Raw genomic sequence first — 18,295 nt, forward strand, 5'->3', positions numbered from 1 at the left:
TATATATATATATATATATATTTTTTTTTTTTATTTTATTTTTTTTTTTTAAGAAATAAAATAAGGACTTAGACTATCCAAAGACATTAACAGCTATCACCTGCTAGTTCAATCCACTATCATCTCTGGCTTGAATTATTATACTTAACCTACTAACTCGTCTCCTTGCTTTCACCCTTTTCCTCTTAGTTCATTCTCTATGGAACAGCCAGGGTGATTGTGATGGTTAATTTTAGATGTCAACTTGAGCAGGACACGGGATGCCCAGATACTTGATTTCACATTTCTAGGTGTGTCTGTGAGGATGTTTCCAGATGAGACTAGTGTTTGAATCAGTGGACTGAGTAAGGCAGACTTCGTCCACCCCATGTGGGTGGGCCTCATCCAATCAGTTGAGGACATGAATAGAACAAAAAGGCAAGGAAGGGAGAATTCACTCTCTACCTGACTGTACGAGCTGGGACACTGGTCTTCCACCTTCAGACTGGAACTTACACCAGTGGTTCTCCTCATCCTTAGGCCTTAGGACTTGGATTGGAACTACACCGTTGGTTTTCCTGAGTCTCCCACTTGCAAACAGCAGATTGTGCGACTTCACTTCCACAAATGTGTGAGCCAATTCCTTTATGTATGTACTTACATACCTCATATTGGAAATACAAAGCCTATTGGATCACTTTCTCTGGAGAACCCTTACTAATACAGTGATCCACTTAAAACAACGTTAGATAATGTCACTTTGTGGGTCAAAACTCTCCAAAGGCTTCTGTTCTCATATCAAACTAAAGCCTGAATTCTTACCATTGTCTGCAAGGCCTACACACCAATACCACTACCTCTCTGACTTCATTTCCTACTGCTACCCCAGGGCACACCCCCACACACACATATGCACTCATTCACACTGGCCTCGTTGCTCTGAACACACTATGCACACCCCTAACCGAGGACCACCACACTGTTCCCCTCCCTTGGTTTTGTTTTTCCTCAGAGTATATATCATCTGACTTCTGTATTTACTTGTTAATATCCATGCCTTGCACTAAAATTTGAGCTATATGAAGACCAGGCCTCGATCCAATTGTTCACCACTATATCTTAACCATCAGAACTACACACAGCATGATAAATATTTGTTAATAAATGCAGCCCAGGCAACCAGATCTGATGCCCATTCTCTTAAATGCCAAACCATACCGGCATCCAGGAAAAGGCCTTCTTTCATTAGAAAGGTTGGGGGGACTAGAAGAGCTAAGGTCTCTTCCAGTTCTAGGACTATGATGCTATGACAAAGTCATCTGGCCTTAAAAGCATGGTTTTCTTTTGCTGCTCTTTTCCTCTCTCACCACCTTTCACCACTTTCCTTGAATAAGTGGTGAGCATTAGGCATGGATGAGATCATAGGTCCAGGAAGCCAGCTCCTCCTTGACTCATCTCTAATCCATTTCTCATGCTCTTATAATTTGCTCCTGTTTCTCAGAAGCTATCTGACCTGCAGAAGCTCAATCACCAATGGAAAAATAGAGTGTCAGATTTTGTATTTTAAACCAGTGACTTCACTAATAAACACAAAGCCATCATAGCATTGTATTAAAACTCAACACGTGTGATCCATGAATATAACAGTCATTTACAAATAAACAAAGAGAAAGATAAATTCACTGACTCAATGTTGATCACCCAAGGAAAGCACAAGGCTAACCTTGTAAGCCAGTATATTTTAGTACCAGAAGCCAACAGAATAAGAGAGGCAGGATTCACTTCTGTCTGTTTAACAGGACTAGAAGACATGGGAATAAAGAGAATTTTAAAGCTTTGGGACAGGTTGATAGGTCACATGACCAGAAGAGAAAGGAATTATTCTGTGACATCGCTGGAGTGAAATGCCTCAATTATTTCTTGCAGTTACAGAGAGTTATCAATTAAAAAAACACAACAACAACAACAAAAACAGAACGCAATGATACTAGACCAAACATATCAAGCCAACAAGCAATTATATTATTAAATTCTTATTGGGGCTAAACAGCTCTTAAGTCTTTTACGTATAATCAGAAATGTGCTCATCTATTCACTTCCAAAATTGTGCTTTTTTTCTGTAAACCCAACTTCAAGATCTTCAGTTGAAACACCCAACCATTAGTCTCTCACGGAGAAATTCTCTCTATACTAATCGCTAGCTTGCAAGTATTTCAGAATAGTAGTAAGGTTGAAACCACCTATATAACTTCCTTGTTATAAAAGCTAATGAAGAAGCCAGACAAGATTTTTATAGGATTTTCTTTCTCTAAAACATTTTTGAAAACAGAACAGTTCAGTATCCTGACAGAACTTAGGAAAGAAAAGAATAACAAAGCCATTTACTAGGGTCCTGGCACAGAGCTAGTTACTTTACTGGAATTCTTATTTGATGCCTCATTCAACACTCTGAGATAGGTATCATCATCCCTCCCCTCGTCCCATCCTACAGGTGACAAAACAATGGTTCAGAAAAGCCAAAGATTTTACCTAAAGTGGAACACCATTAAATGATCAAGGCTGAACTTGAACCTGGGTCTTCCTAGCTCTGTATCTGCACTCTTAATCATCATGCTGCACTGGGAGAGAAGATGGAGGTGGAAGGAGAAAACTGGCATTTCTTTCTCCTAATACAGATATCAGTATCCAGAAACAAACCACTGCAGATTCTTTGCTTCATTTGAAAGTTACCAACCACGTGAGTGCAGAAGTGTGCCCATGCATACACAAATACACGCATGCATGCACAGCACGCACGCAGTGCTAATCCTCCCAAACTGAAATGTCTCCCAGGCCATATATGGGCTTTTCTTAAAGGTCACCCAACAGGCCCCAAGGAAAAGAAGGGCTTGGTCTGAAATGTTTTATATTTCCTCTCACTTTTTTAAACATTGGAAAATCCATTTGGCTCAGAGAAATGAATAGTAAAAGGAGTTCTAACTACTTTGAGCCAACAAAATGTAATGGAAAAAGGCAAGAATATGGCTGGACTTTATTTTCTTTTTGCTCAGCACATCCTGTCTTTAATCTGGAAGGTAAATAGGCCATGCCCAACATACCAACTCTTTTCAGGTGAAATTATCTGGGTTATAAAAACAAGAAACAACTGTGTTTTCTTTATTCTTTAATTCACGGCTGACAGAAATAGCTTCCAAAATAAATCTAAGAGGCAAATATTGCTCACAAGGGAGCAAACCCACAAATTTGCCCTCCTTTGATAACTGGCTTTTGTGAATTTTTCTTTCACTTGAATTATAATTGTGTGGTATTATCTGAAAAAAAGTGTGTTGCAGAAACCGGAAGAGGAAAATCTGAATTTTCATATTTGGGTTTTTTAAATAGGAGAGAGAGGGAGAGAGAGAGACTGTTTGTATATCATTAGTTAGTAGACTAACATCTCTGAGAAATTACAAAAACCTTCAAATACAAAAACAAGTAATTTTGTAACACCTCTCTCCAAAACTCCCAAATATTAACTTCTGTGGCTTCAAAATACACCTAATGACTTGTAACTTCAGTGATGCTAGTGAGAGCTATGCCCATTTTTGCCATGCAAATTCGGCTTCCCTCGCTTTATACTACACTTTCTTCTGTATAGTTAAGCTAAGCAAACAGTTTAACAAAAACCTTCTTCACAATTAGAATGTGCTATGTTCCCTTTAAAAATAAACTCAATACATTGATGAATTATTTAAAGCAATGTTCATCACAGTCTTTTCTCTAGAGGTCACTTAAATCAAGAATTACCAACATAGAATAATTTCAAGCAGCATTCTTCAGAGCTCTAGTTATAGGGAAGTTAATAGGTATTCCACTAAAAAAACGGTGGTACGATCAAATGGAAATGCTTCAGAAGAAATTAAACAGGGTCCCCTTGCTTTCCCCTTAATCACACTATTTCACAGAGCCCCTACAATGCAAATATACATTAGGTCCCTCCAAGAGAGGAAAAGAGAACATACCATTTTTCAAATTAATTTACACAAATTAATTTACACATGGAACACTATTCAAGGAATATCTCTGTTGAACAGAGCTTCAGGTTCATGGACCACACAGGTTAGGGGATGTCTATTTAATAGCCAGGTCTCCCTAAAGACAGGGGATGAGCTGGCTAACATCCAGTGGTCCAGTCAGACACTCCACATCTGTCTATTCTGTAATCCCAGAGCACACTGATCTTGGAAATGAGAAGACTATAACCTAACAACAAATATTCAGGGATACATCTTAGGGAAAACAGGACTAGTACTGAATGTATAAAAAGCTTGAGTAAATCTATGAAAATATTGAAGTATAGCACCATACCTAGCAGGAGGACCATTATGTTTGGACATTTCCCTAATGAAGGGAAGAGAGGGACTATCTTAATGAAACCATTTTAAATACATGGTCTTTCCCAACTAATAATTGAGAGATGTCATCCAATCATATTTAAAGTTGGAAATCAGACTTCCGGCCAAGATGGAGGTGTAGACAGGCACGCTGCGTCTCCCTCCACAGCTAAGAAGAAATACAGTTACCTCAAAACTAGAAACAACCAGAAGTTCCAGAAAATCAAACTGCATGGAAGTCCAGCAAACAAAGATATAAAGAAAAAATACTCATCCAGACAGGTAGGAGGGGCAGAGCCAGGGCGGAGGGGACGTGGTGTGGTGGTAGCGGCAGCAGCCGCAGTGGCAGCCGCGGCAGGCTGGCGGAAAATGCAGTCACGCAGTTTAAAGTCAGGAGGGACACCTGGGGAGAATTCCCAGCTCCTGACCAGACCGCACAGCTCATGGTCCCAGCGCCGAGGAAAATCAAGCCTTGTTGCTTCTGACTGTGCAAACCAGTGGGGGTTGGGGCGGAAGAAGAAACTGCCGATCTCTCAGCAGAGTCCGCTTGTTTCAAGGGCCCCCACAGTCCTAGAACGTCCTCAGACCTACCCACTCTGGGAACAATGGCCAGGGCAACAGCTAGAGAGGCACCAGTCCCATACAGAAGTGGGAGAAGTGCCTGGAAAAGGGGTGAGTGCTGGGCAAGCGACATTGTTCCCTGTCAGACCCCTCCCATACATACAGCGCCACAACGTGGTGAAACAGGTCTCCCTGTACTGATGAATCCCTAAGGCTCTGCCCCTTAAAACATAACAGGAGTGACTCCAGCTCTGCCTAAGACACAGAGGCAAACAAACACAGGAGCCTGTCAAGATGAGGAGACAGAAAAGTATGGCCCAAAAGCGGGAATGGGTCAAGGTTCCAGTGGGAGAACTAAGTGATGAGGAAATAGCCAACCTAACAGATGAGGAGATAGACAACCTAACAGATGCAGAATTCCAAACACTTGTGATAAAGATGCTCACAGGCTTGACAGATATGCTTGAGTAAGGCAAATGCATAAGGGAAGAAGTGAAGGCTATGCTAAGTGAAACGAAGGAAAATCCACACAAAAGGAATGGTGAAGGAAAGAAAACTGGGGTTCAAATCAATAATTTGGAACATAAGGAAGAAAGAAACAGTCAACCAGTACAGAACGAAGAAACAAGAACTGAAAAAAATGAGGAGAGGCTTGGGAACCTCTGGGACAACTTTAAACGTGCCAACATCCAAATCATAGGGATTCCAGAAGGAGAAGAGGAAGAGCAAGAAAATAAAAACTTATGTAAAAAAATTATGGAGGAAAACTTCCCAAATTTTGCGAAGGAAATAGACATACAAGTCCAGTAAGCATGGAGAGTCCCGGGCGAGCTGGACCCAATGAGGACCACACCAAGACACATCCTAATTAAAATGCCAAAGGTGAAAGATAAAGAGGGAATCCTAAAAGCAGCAAGAAAGAAGCAGAGAGTTGCCTACAAAGGGGTGCCTATAGGACTATCAGCTGATGTCTCAAAAGACAGTTTGCAGGCAAGAAGAGACTGGCAAGCAGTATTCAATGTGATGAAAAGGAAGGACCTACTACCAAGATGACTCTATCCAGCAAAGCTATCATTAGAATGGAAGGGCAGATGAAGTGCTTCCCAGACAAGGTAAAGCTAAAAGAGTTCATTATAACTAAGCCATTATTATATGAAATGTTAAAGGAACTTTATTTAAGAAGAAGAAGATCATAGCTATGAACACTAAAATGACAACAAACTCACAACCATCAAAAACTGAATCTAAAAAATAAAAAAATCCAATTAGCAAACCAGAATAGGAACAGAATCATAGGTATGGGGATCATTTGGAGGGTTATCAGCTGGGTGGGGGAAGGGGGAGAAATGGGGAAATGGTTCAGGGATTAAGAAGCATGATCAGTTGGTACAAATTAGACAGGGAGAAGTTAAGAATAATATAGGAAAGGGTGAAGCCAAAGAACTTATATGCATGATCCATGGACATGAACTAATTGGGGGGGGGGTGTTGCTGGAGGGAAGGAGGTTACTACGCACAGGGGAGCAAAGGGGAAAATAATTGGAACTACTGAAACAACATAATCAATAAATTATACTTAAAAAATAAAATAAAGTTGGAAATTAGTAATATATGGCACAATTTAGTCACAAATTCCTTTTCAGCCTTGAAAACACATTTGATCTCTTTAATTTGAGTGCAGATTAACATCTGGGAAGATTAGACACATTTTTAAATCATTCTTTTAAAAGAAGAAATAAAAGCTCCAACAATAAAAGTAGTAGTATTTCAGGTGAGTTTGGTATCAATTGCAAATTTATAGACACTAACGTAATCAAACACATGCAGCTTACTATTTTAGCTGATCATAGAAAATGGGGTATCAGGAAGCCAGGCAAGGTTAATGTTTATAGGTACAAAAAGTTCCAATGTTCATAGGTACAAGAAGTTCCAAAGTTGGAGGGTTACCAAAAATACCAAGCCATTTGATTTTCTGCTCTTGAGCACTCCCCAACAATAAGGAAGTATGAACCTAGATGACACAAAGATCTAACTGTACTCACTCCTACCTCTAAATTGCTGAAGGAGATACAAGAAGCAGTTGTGCTGTTTTTAATTGGGAACTAAATCTACTGAACAATATGACAGTGTCAGTTCCTTCTGAATATGAAATACAACCTTGCTTTTGTACTCTTTACCCAGCACTAATACACAAACTTGAATTCTGCACTATTACATCTCATAGCAAAAACTGAATCCCATACCCTGCTTTTGAAAATCAGTAATACCTGGACAAAAATTTCCATCCTGCCTTTAACCAAACATTGCTTCTGACTCATTTGTTTCAAGGATTAGCAAGGGTCTGAAACATCTGTGGAAAAGTCAGAGAAATAATCATTCTTGAAGCACAGCATTCAGAAACAAAGCAAGACCAAAGGAAATTCAAGCTGCCCTGTGATGACAAGACCATTTCCTCACTTCCTATAAAGCAACACACACTGACAAGATGAGCAAGAACCAGCAGGAACTGTAACATCCCCTTGCCCCACATTCCTCACTTCCTACTAGGCTTCTTTTCTAAGCCCTTATCACCCAATACTATAACTTACCTATTCATTATGTTTATTGTTTATTTATAACTTGCTCTGATAACAGGAAGGATCTCTACTTGGTTTTGTTTCTTTTACTGATCAATCCTGGGGCCTAGAACAGTTCCTGGCATACAGATGCTGCTCACTAGATTTTTGTTGAATAAATGAACAAACAATACTATTCTTTGCCATCTTTGGATCCTAGAGTTCAAAACACATGAAAAGGATTTCAGTCACTTTCCTTTTTACCTAAAAGTCATTCCAAGGCTTCTCCCTACCCTAACTCTCCAACAACAACAAAAGTTTTTAAAGAAAATTGGTAAAATTAGCTTGAAAATGTGCTGCATTGATTAAATCAACAAAGAAATATGGAATAAGCTTTATTTCACCTTAATTTGTCTGTTAAAAAAAAAATGCTTAGTTAACATTGGTAATAAACATGCCTCTTTAGAAATGCTTCTACTTCCTAAATGATTCCTTTCTCATCATTCCCCTTGTTTTAGCCACTGATCACTATAACTAAACTATTCAATGTCCTTCACAGAGTCAGGGCATTAAACCCTCATTTGTCTGGTGATTACTGTACTGACTGTATAATATTAACAGTATGCTCATACAAGGCCTACCAAAGGAAAGATAAATGGTAAATACTGAATCTAGGCATCAGAATTTCTCAGATGCCAGCACTCTTCCTGTCTGACTCTTCGCCAACCCATCCGTAGTTTTCAAGTGCTGTTGACTCAGTTATACTCGTATATAGGAAAGAGACACAAACATAAAGGAAGGAAGAATCATCTATTCCTGGGCCTATGAACAAAGGTCCAGAGTAGCTGTATCTTACTACTTTTTCATTTTTTCATGAAAAATTTATAAAATTTGTTATTTTAAATTTCTCAATCCAACAACAACAACAAAAAGTATTGGGGCCAAATGTGGTCCATGGGCATCAGTCTGTAATCTCTTGTTTTCTTGGGTTTTTTAAATTTAATCTTTATTGTATTTTTTCCACTACCATTTAGTCCCCTTATGCCCCACCTCCCCCCCCCGCAATCACCACACTGTTATTATCCATGAGCCTTTTTTCCTTTTTGCTCAATCCCTCCACCCCTTAACCTCCCAGCGCCACTACCTGTCATCTGCTCTCCATCTATGAGTCTGTCTGTTTTGCATGTTAATTCAGTTTGCCCATTAGGTTCCATATATGAGTGAAATCATATGGTATTTGTCTTTCTCTGACTGGCTTATTTCACTTAGCACAATGTTCTGTAGGTCCATCCATACTGTTGCAAAGGGTAAAATTTTCTTCTTTTTTATAGCCAAGTAAAATTCCATTGTGTAATAGTCCAATAGTTGTTTTATCCACTCATCTACTGATGGACACTTGGGCTGCTTTCATATCATGGCAATTGTAAATAATGCTGCAATGAATGTAGGGGTGCTTATGTCCCTTCGAGTAGTGTTTTGGGTTCCTTTGATATATTCCCAAAGTGGGATTGCTAGGTCAAAAGGCAGATACATTTTTAATTTTTTGAGGTATCTCCATACTGCATTCCACAGTGGCTGCACCAATCTGCATTCCCACCAACAGTGCAAAAGGGTTCCCCTTTCTCCACATCCTCACCACTACTTATATAGTTTGTTGATTTATTGATGATAGCCATTCTGACAGGTGGAGATTGCATCTCATCGTGGTTTTAATTTGCATTTCTCTGATGCTTAGTGAAATTGAGCATCTTTTCATATGATTGGCCATCTGTATGTCCTCTTCAGAGAAATGTCTATACAGGTCCTTTGCCTATTTTTTAATTGTGTTGTTCATTTTTTCTGGTGTTGAGTTTTGTAAGTACTTTATAATTTTGGATATTAACCCCTTATCAAAGGTATCAGTGAATATGTTTTCCCATTCAATGGGTTGTCTTTTTATTTTGTTGATTTCCTTTGCTGTGCAAAACTTTTTAGTTTGATGTAGTCATTTTTTTTTCTCTTTTGTTTCTCCTTGCCTGGGGAAATATATCCAATAAAAAATTTCTACAAGCAATGTCTTATGTTTTCTTCTAGAATTTTTATGGTTTCTGATCTAACATTTAAGTCTTTGATCCATTTTGAATTTATTCTTATGTATGGTGTAAGAAGGTAATCTAGTTTCATTTTTCTGAATATATCTGTCCAATTTCCCCAACATCATTTATTGAATAAACTATCCTTAGCCCACTGTATGTGCTTGCTGCTTCTGTCAAATATTAATTGACTATAAAGGTGTCGGCTTATTTCTGGGCTCTCTATTCTGTTCCATTGACCCATGTGTCTCTTTTTATGCAAGTACCAGACTGTTTTGATTACTACGGCCTTATAGTATAGTTTGATGTTAGGTAGCGTGATTCCTCCAACTTTGTTCTTCTTTTTCAGGATTGCTGTTGCTATACAGGGCCTTTTGTGGTTCCATATAAATTTTTGAAATATTTGTTCTAGTTCTGTGAAATACATCATTGGAATCTTGATAGGAATCTGTAGATTTCTTTGGGTAGTATGGACATTTTAATGGTGTGGATTCTTCCTATTCATAAACATGGTATGCGCTACCACTTATTTGTACCTTCTTCACTTTCTTCAGTGTCTTATAATTTTCCAAGTACAGGTCTTTTATATCCATGGTTAGGTTTATTCCTAGGTATTTTATTCTTTTTGTAGCAATTGTGAATGGGACCATTAATTTCCCTTTCTGTTAGTTTGTTATTGGGATATAAAAATGCAACTAATTTCTGGATATTAATTTTGTATCTGGCTATGTTACTGAATTCCTTTATAAGTTTTAGTAATTTCTTGGTGGAATCTTTGGGTTTCTCTGTGTATAGTATCATGTCATATGCAAATAAAGACAGCTTTACTTCTTCCTTTCCAATTTGGATGCCTTTTACTTCTTGTTGTCTGATTGCTGTGGCTAGGACTTCCAGTACTCTGTTGAATAAGAGTGGTGAGAGTGGACTTCCTGTCTTGTTCCCAATCTCAAAAGGAATATTTGTAGTTTTTGTCTGTTGAGTATAGTGCTGGCAGTGGGTTTGTCATACATGGTCTTCATTATGTTTAGGTATGTTCTCTCTATTCCCTTTTTGCTGAGTTTTGATCATAAATGGGTGCTGGATTTTATTAAAAAATTTTTCTGCATCTATTGATACGATTATGTGGTTTTTATCCTTTATTTTGTTTATGTGGTGAATCACATTTATTGATTTATGAATGTTGTACCAATCTTGCATTCCCACAATAAATCCCACTTGATCATGGTGTATGATCTTTTTGATGCATCGCTATATTTGGTTTGCAAATATATTGTTGAAGATTTTAGCATCTATGTTCATCAGGGATACTGGCCTATAATTATCTTTTTTCATAGTGTCTTTAATTGGTTCTAGAATTAGGATAATGCTGGCCTCATAAAATGAGTGTGGGAGCCTTCTCTCCTCTTGAATTTTATGAAATAGTTTGAGAAGGAGAGGTGTTAGTTCTCAGAATGTTTGGTAAAACTGACATGTGAAACCATCTGATCCAGGGCTTTTGTTTTTTGGAAGTTTTTTGATTACTGCTTCAATTTCACTAGGTATAATCTGTCTATTCAGATTCTCTGATTCTTCCTGATTTATTTTTGGAAGATTGTATGTTTCTAGGAGTTTATCCATTTTTGCTCAGGTTGTACAGTTTGTTGGCATATAACTGTTCATGGTATTTTCTTACAATCCTTTGTATTTCTTTGGTGTCAGTTGTTATTTCTCCTCTTTCATTTCTGATTTTATTTATTTGGGTACTTTCTCTTTTTTCCTTGATAAGTCTGGTTAATGATTTGTCAACTTTGTTTAACTTTTCGAAGAACCAGCTCAACCTTCTTAAATATATGAGGCTTGTTTTATATCCTAATATGTGGTCTATCCTATAAACCATTCCATGAGCACTTGAAATGTATGTATACATTCTACTGCTTTGGCGTGAAATGCTCTGAAGATATCAAGAAATTCCAATTGATCTAGTGTGTCATTTAAGGCTGCTGTCTCCTTGTTGATTTTCTGCCTGGAAGATCTATCCATTGATGTCAATAGGGTGTTAAAATCCCCAACTGTGACTATTTCTATTGAAATTTCCCTTTATATCCATCAGTATTTGTTTTACATATTTAGGTGCTCCTATGTTGGGTGTGTAAATGTTTACTAGAGTTATGTCCTCTTTTTGGAGTGTTCCCTTTATCATTATGTAGTGCCCTTCTTTGTCTCTTACTATAGCCTTGGTTTTAACATCTATTTTATCAAATATAAGTACTGCCATCCCAGCTTTTTTTTTCTTTTCCCTTTGTATGAAATATCTTTTTCCAAACCTTTACTCTTAGTCTGTGTGTATCTTTCAATATGAGATGGGTCTCTTGGAGGCAGCATATATATGGGGCTTGTTTTCTTACCGATTGAGCTACCCCCTGCCTTTTGGTTGCAGCATAAGCCATTTGTATTTAAGATGATTATTGATACGATACATATGTAGTGCTATTTTATTGTTAGATTGTTTTCCTCTGTTTCTTTTTTCTTTCTTTTTTTTCCCTCCTTCTTCTTAAAGCAAGCCCTTTACCATTTGTTGCAGTACTGGTTCAGTGTTAACAAACCCCCTTTAGGTTTTTCTTGTCTTGGAAGCTCCTTATTTCTCCTTTGATTTTAAATGATAGCCTTGCTGGGTAAAGTAGCTGTGGTTGTATGTCCTTGTTTTTCATCACCTGGAATATTTCACGCCACTCCTTTCTGGCCTGAAATGTTTCTGTTGGGTAATCAGATGCCACTCTAATTGGTGCTCCCTTGTAGCTACCTGTTTTTCTCTTGTAGCTTGTCAGGATTATCTCCTTGTCTTTAAGGCTTGTCATTTTAATTATGATGTATCTTGGTATAGAGCTCTTTGGGTCCAACTTATTTGGAACTCTCTGAGCTTCCTGGACTTGTGTGACTTTTTCCTTCACCAGATTAGGAAAGTTTTTGGTCATTATTTCTTCAAATAAGTTCTCAATGCCTTGCTCACTCTCTTCCTCTTTTGGTATCCCCAGGATATGAATGTTGTTACACTTCATGTGCTTCAAAATGTTTCTTAAGCTCTCCTCATTTTTTAAAATTCTTTCCTTTTGCTGCTCTGCCTGGGTGTTTTTTTTCTACCTTATTTTCCAAAACACTTATTCGATCATCTGCTTCATTTAACCTACTGTTTATCCCTTCCAGTGTATTCTTTATTTCCAATATTGCATTCTTTATTTCTGACTTGTCCTTTTTTACAGTTTATATGTCTTTTTGCATGTTGTTGAGTTTCCTTATAATCACTACTCTAACTCTCTATCTGATGAATTGCTTGCCTCCATTTTATGTAGTTCTGGAGAATTCACTCGTTCTTTCATTTGGGGTCTGTTTCTTTGTCTTCCCATTTGGCTGCCTCTTTGCATTTCCTACCTTAGTTGTTAAACTAATGAGTCATTAAACTGATCAGTTGTTAACCTAATCAAGCTGTAATCAGCAGCCAGGGTGGGGCAGAGTAATTCCTGTGGTCAGGGCTATTGCTTCCCCTCAGGCTGATGGCACTTGGAGGGGGAGTGGTCTGTCTGAGAAAGATGGCTCCTGCAGTATGGGAGATGACTCAGTACAGGGATCCTGGCAGCTATTCCTTCAGTTCTCTCCCCATAGCCATCAACCTCAGACTCCCCTCAAATGTCTCTAGTTCACACTGCCCTCCTTCTGCCAGACCAAGGGTAAGTGGCTGCAAACGAAATTTTATGCATTGGCCCTTTAAAAGGCTCTCCACATCTCTGGCCATCTCTCCCTGGCAGACAGAAATCCTGCTGCTTTTCACAGCTGGATGTTATCTGGGTTTCTTTCTGGCTCTAGTGCTATAGGCTGGGGAGCCCAGCTTGGGGTTTAGACACCACACTTCTCAGAGGGAACCCTCACCCGCCCCAGCTACTGAAATATCCCTCCAGATCTTCAGCTTCCATCTATGGGAGCCCAGACAACCCTCTTGCGTCTCCACACTTCCTACCTGTCACGTTATGGTAAAGTGGTTTCTTCTGTCTGTCCGTGGTTATAAGGCTTCTCTTCAGCTAGTGTTCAGCTGATTATTCTGGATGATTTCTCTACAATTTAGTTATAATTCCTGATTGTTCCTGGGAGGAGTTTAGTGTAGCTTCCACTTACTCCTCTGCTATCTTGGATCCTACTGTAAGCTCTTGTTAAAAGCCTCAGCTCAGAGATCACTACCACCGGAGGTCCCTCCCACCTTCCCAGCCCCAAGTGGGTGCTCTTATGGTATGCCATGTTTAGCCATCCCTGATTTCACCAGACTCTAGTGGAGCTCCTTCAATGTGTCTATCTTCCCTGTGGAAAGTATTTTATTCATTTTTATATTCCCAGCATTCAGCATAGTGCTTGGCATATAGTAGAAGCTCAAAAAATGTTTGAATAAATGAAAAATTGAATAAGGTCACCTGGGCTCATACTGCTGTAGTCACTTAGAAGTCATCAATCCTTTTCCTAGTTCTATACCTTAACCTACTAATCTTCAGGGAAACATGCAATGAAGGTAACCAGCATTGATACCAAGGGTCAAACTGAAAGAGGCGAGCCCACACCTGCAGAGTTATAGTGTTTCTCTATTATGAGGGATAAGCAACCTTTAGCAAATTGTGAAAATTTCAAAAAAGAAAAGGAGATATAACAAAGTAAAACAGTTGTACTTTGTGCCTTGTAGGAGATGAGCAAGTATATGAAAGAAAATTCAGTAAATCCCTACCTGATTTCTCCATCATTCAAAATAGCCCATGAGCTTCTTACTGATGATAGTTAACTAAAGCATGTTAAAAATGTCTCTATTTAGTTTCTTAGCTAGAACTTTAAGAACAGAAAAGCTCCGCTTATCCAACAAATAATTACACACCAAGTACACTCTTCCTAAAAACCAGTATACATACAGAATTTATCATTCAAGATAATATTCAGAAACAAATCCAAATGTGGAATTACTCTCCAAAGTAGGATCATATTGTAGCAAACTGGGCTTCTCAGTAAGCCACCAAAATGTATCTTATACCTTTACAGTTCTTCCCTCTGTATTTTCTCATGATGAAAGCATCAAGGAAAACTTACAGCTGTGCAAAAGATGCACCGGCATTCCTGGAGTGTGGTCATCTTGTCCAAAGACTGTTCACTCAGGCAGAGTTTGCAAGTGACAAGAGGAGACAGAGCCAGGTCTCCAGGTGTTGAATTTTCAGCAGTCATGGTGAGATAATGCAGCCTACCAACTGAGCCCATCCACCTTCAGCCTCCTTAGTTTCCTTAATCCCTGCAGAAAAGTGCAAAGCAGAAAATATTATAGTCATTGAAACAACTAATGTTTAACCAACACATTTGGAAACGAACAGATTAAATCCTCACCCTCAATGATCTCTAAGCATACAGTGAATACATTTCTGAAAACCATGGGCTAGAGAGCTTGCCACCTTGGTAAGGTGTTCCTAGAGTCCTGAAATTTAAGGTGACCTCACTGTCCTGACTCATGTCATATAAACTATGGGAATAAAATAACCACTGTGAACAAACATTCTATTTAGGAGTCACACGACTACAATCAATTCACTAGATTCAAAAAATATTTAAAAACAGGATGTCACCAAAAATGTTAAACAAAGAACTACTGTATGATTCAGCAATTTCACTTCTAGATGTATATCCAAAAAAACACTGAAAGAAGGGATTCAAATAGATACTTGCACACCAATGTTCACAGCAGCATTTTTCACATTAGCTAGAAGGTGGAAACAATCCAAATGTTCATCAATGAATGAAATGGATAAACCAAATAGAATATAAATATAAAATGGAGTATTATTCAGCCTTAAAAAGGACTTAAACTCTGAGATAAACTACAACATGGATGAACCCTGATGACATTATGTTAAATGAAATAAGCCAGAGACAAAAGGGCAAATGGTATATGATTCTATTTATGTGAAATATCGATAGCAGTCAAATCTATACAGACAAAAAGTAGGAAAGTGGTTACCAAGAGCTGGAGGAGAGGGAAATGGAGAATGATTATTTAATGACTACAGAATTTCTGTTTAGGATGCTGGAGAAGTTCTGGAAATGGATAATGTGATGGTCGTACAACACTGTAAATATATTTAATGCCACTCAATGATACACTTAAAATGGCTGAAACTCTTATGTATATTTTACTCAAATAAAATTTTCAGTAGGTGTTAGTATTATGTTCCTTCGTGTATGATATTTCATTTTTCTTTTGCAACCATAAGAATTATTTTCCTTATTTTAGAGATGAGTTGAGGTCCTAGAAAGTTAAGTAATCTGCCAAAGTTCTCAGAGTTTGGATATGGCAGAGCAAAACTCAAACCTCCATCTTCTGGGGCCAAGCCCAGTACCTGCTCCATTACACCAGAGCCACGTCACAAGTGAATATTATGTAGTGGGATGAAGTAGGCAGAGAGGGAAGTAGGAAGGTGGAGGGAGAGAGAGAAATGTGAAGTCCGTGACCACAGCTATGATAAGTACACTAAAACTGTACAAAAATAAAATTTGTCTCTGTAGAGAGCATATCATAGGAAAGAATATTTCTACACTGAAAAATAAAAATTATAACTAAAGTCCTTCCACTAGATTGTTTTTATTCAGAATATCTTTAAAAGAGGTAAAATAAATGTAAAAATAATCTTCCTGTATATTCACAGCTTACTCATATCTCATATCAAGAAAATTCACATTCTGATTAAATATAAGCAATATCCCAAAGTTCTTACATTTTTAAAAAGAATATGGCAAATTCTAATAAATTTTCCTATAGAAATCATTGTAAATACCTTTTCTCCCTATGAGAACCAGAATTTTTCTTCCCAATTTTGAGGCAAAAGAAATTACATGATCAGCATTTGCTACATGGCCCCACAGTTGCTTAAGTCTCAATATATAGGTAAAAAAGTATTAAAACAATGGAGGGAAAACCAAATTAAATCAGTTGGAAAGAAAAAAATCTATGATATGTAACTGCACTTTCTCAATGTCATACCAGAAATTGTCAAGTTACTAACTCTAGTAACATGAATTATTCCAGATTTTTCCCTACTCTGTGAGCAGTAGTAGAAGACATGGTCAAAAACAGGATGCTAACCAACAACTGGCTTCCAATAGGATACCTCTTGGGAGAGTGCCAATAAGGTTCAAGACACAGTGTTCTTATTTGATTAACTATGAGTTATCATTCAAGAGCAAATTAAATTCAAATCAACCTGTATATCATTCAGGATTTTGAAGTTTAAAAAAATTATCCTTCAGGTAAATTAGGGGTAAAAATGAATAATTTTACCTCTCCTCTCCTCCCAGTTTATGCTTAGAAAACTATCACCCATTTGTTTCTCCAAGACTCCCCAAAGCACACAGAGGCTCATCAATCTTCCCCAACTGCTGTCTTCTCATCTCTGTTTTCCTTATACTGTTCACACAACATATTGTGAATTATCTTCCCCCCTAAAAAAGATAAATCCCAAGTCAAAGTCAAAGTCAAACAACAAGAAGAAATGTAGCCTGTATATGCTTCCTAAGCGGGAAAGATGGGAAATGATACAGGCCAGAACCATTCCACACCATAAATGTCAATTATACTTCTGAGTCCATCTGAGGAAAGCTGCTGTGAATAGATAAGTCTTGCTGTTTCTACCTAATAAGAGATCTAGGTATTCTTTTTTTTTTTTTTATTTTGGTTTTTCAATTACAGTTGTCCCCTTTTCCCCTAATTTCTCTCCCCCACCCAACCCACCCCCTCTCCCGCAATCATATCCCTCCCCGTTGTCCATGTCCATGAGTCTTTTATACAGGCTCTTTAATTAAACCCTTCCCTTACTTATCCCCCTTCTCTCCCTCTCCCCTCCCCCTATTGACTGCTATTCTGCTCTTTGTTCTATTAAGTTCTTTTGTTTGTGTTGTTCTTTAGTTTCCTGTATTAGGTGATATCATATGGTATTTTTCTTTCTTTGCCTGGCTTATTTCACTAAGCATAATTCTCTCTAGTTCCATCCATGTTGTTGCAAATGGCAGGAGTTCCTTCTTTCTTTCTGCTACATAGTATTCCATTGTGTAAATGTATCACAGTTTTTTGATCCACTCATCTACAGATGGGCACTTAGGTTGTTCCCAGCACTTAGCTATTGTAAACAGTGCTGCAATGAACATAGGAGTGCATAAGTTCTTTTGAATTGGTGTTTCAAGATTCTTCGGGTATAATCCTAGTAGTGGAGTCGCTGGTTCAAAAGGCAGTTCCATTTTTAATCTTTTGAGGTAATTCCATACTGTTTTCCATAGTGGCTGCACCAGTCTGTATTCCCACCAACAGTGCAGTAGGGTTCCCGTTTCTCCACATCCTCGCCAGCACTTGTTGCTTGTTGATTTGTTGATGATGGCCATTCTGACTGGTGTAAAATGGTATCTCATTGTGGTTTTTATTTGCATCTCCCTGATGGCTAATGATGTTGAGCATTTTTTCATGTGTCTATGGACCTTCTGTATGTCCTCTTCGGAGAAGTGTTTGTTCAGGTCCCTTGCCCATTTTTTAATTGGGTTGTTTGTTTTCTTGATGTTGAGTCGTATCAGCTCTTTATATATTTTGGAAATCAGTCCCCTGTCTGTGATGTCATTGGCAAATATGTTTTCCCATATGGTTGGTTTCCTTTTCATCTTGCTGATGTTTTCTTTTGCTGAGCAGAAACTCTTCAGTAAGAGATCTAGGTATTCTTCAAGAAAG

At 38.1% G+C, this 18,295-nt stretch overlaps 1 protein-coding gene across 1 annotated transcript in view; it reads right to left on the reverse strand.

Annotated features, from left to right (window-relative positions):
* Positions 1 to 14,796, reverse strand: part of RNF144B (ring finger protein 144B) — a 71,317-nt gene extending 56,521 nt beyond the window's left edge. The window contains exon 1 of the mRNA XM_090269776.1: positions 14,632 to 14,796. Within this exon, the coding sequence (XP_090125902.1) occupies positions 14,632 to 14,796 (165 nt within the window). The remainder of the gene's footprint in view (positions 1 to 14,631) is intronic.
* Between the last annotated feature and the right edge of the window lie 3,499 nt (positions 14,797 to 18,295).

This window comes from Furipterus horrens, unplaced genomic scaffold, assembly GCF_987537825.1.
Source record: "Furipterus horrens unplaced genomic scaffold, mFurHor1.1.pri manual_scaffold_3, whole genome shotgun sequence".
Lineage (NCBI taxonomy): Eukaryota > Metazoa > Chordata > Mammalia > Chiroptera > Furipteridae > Furipterus > Furipterus horrens.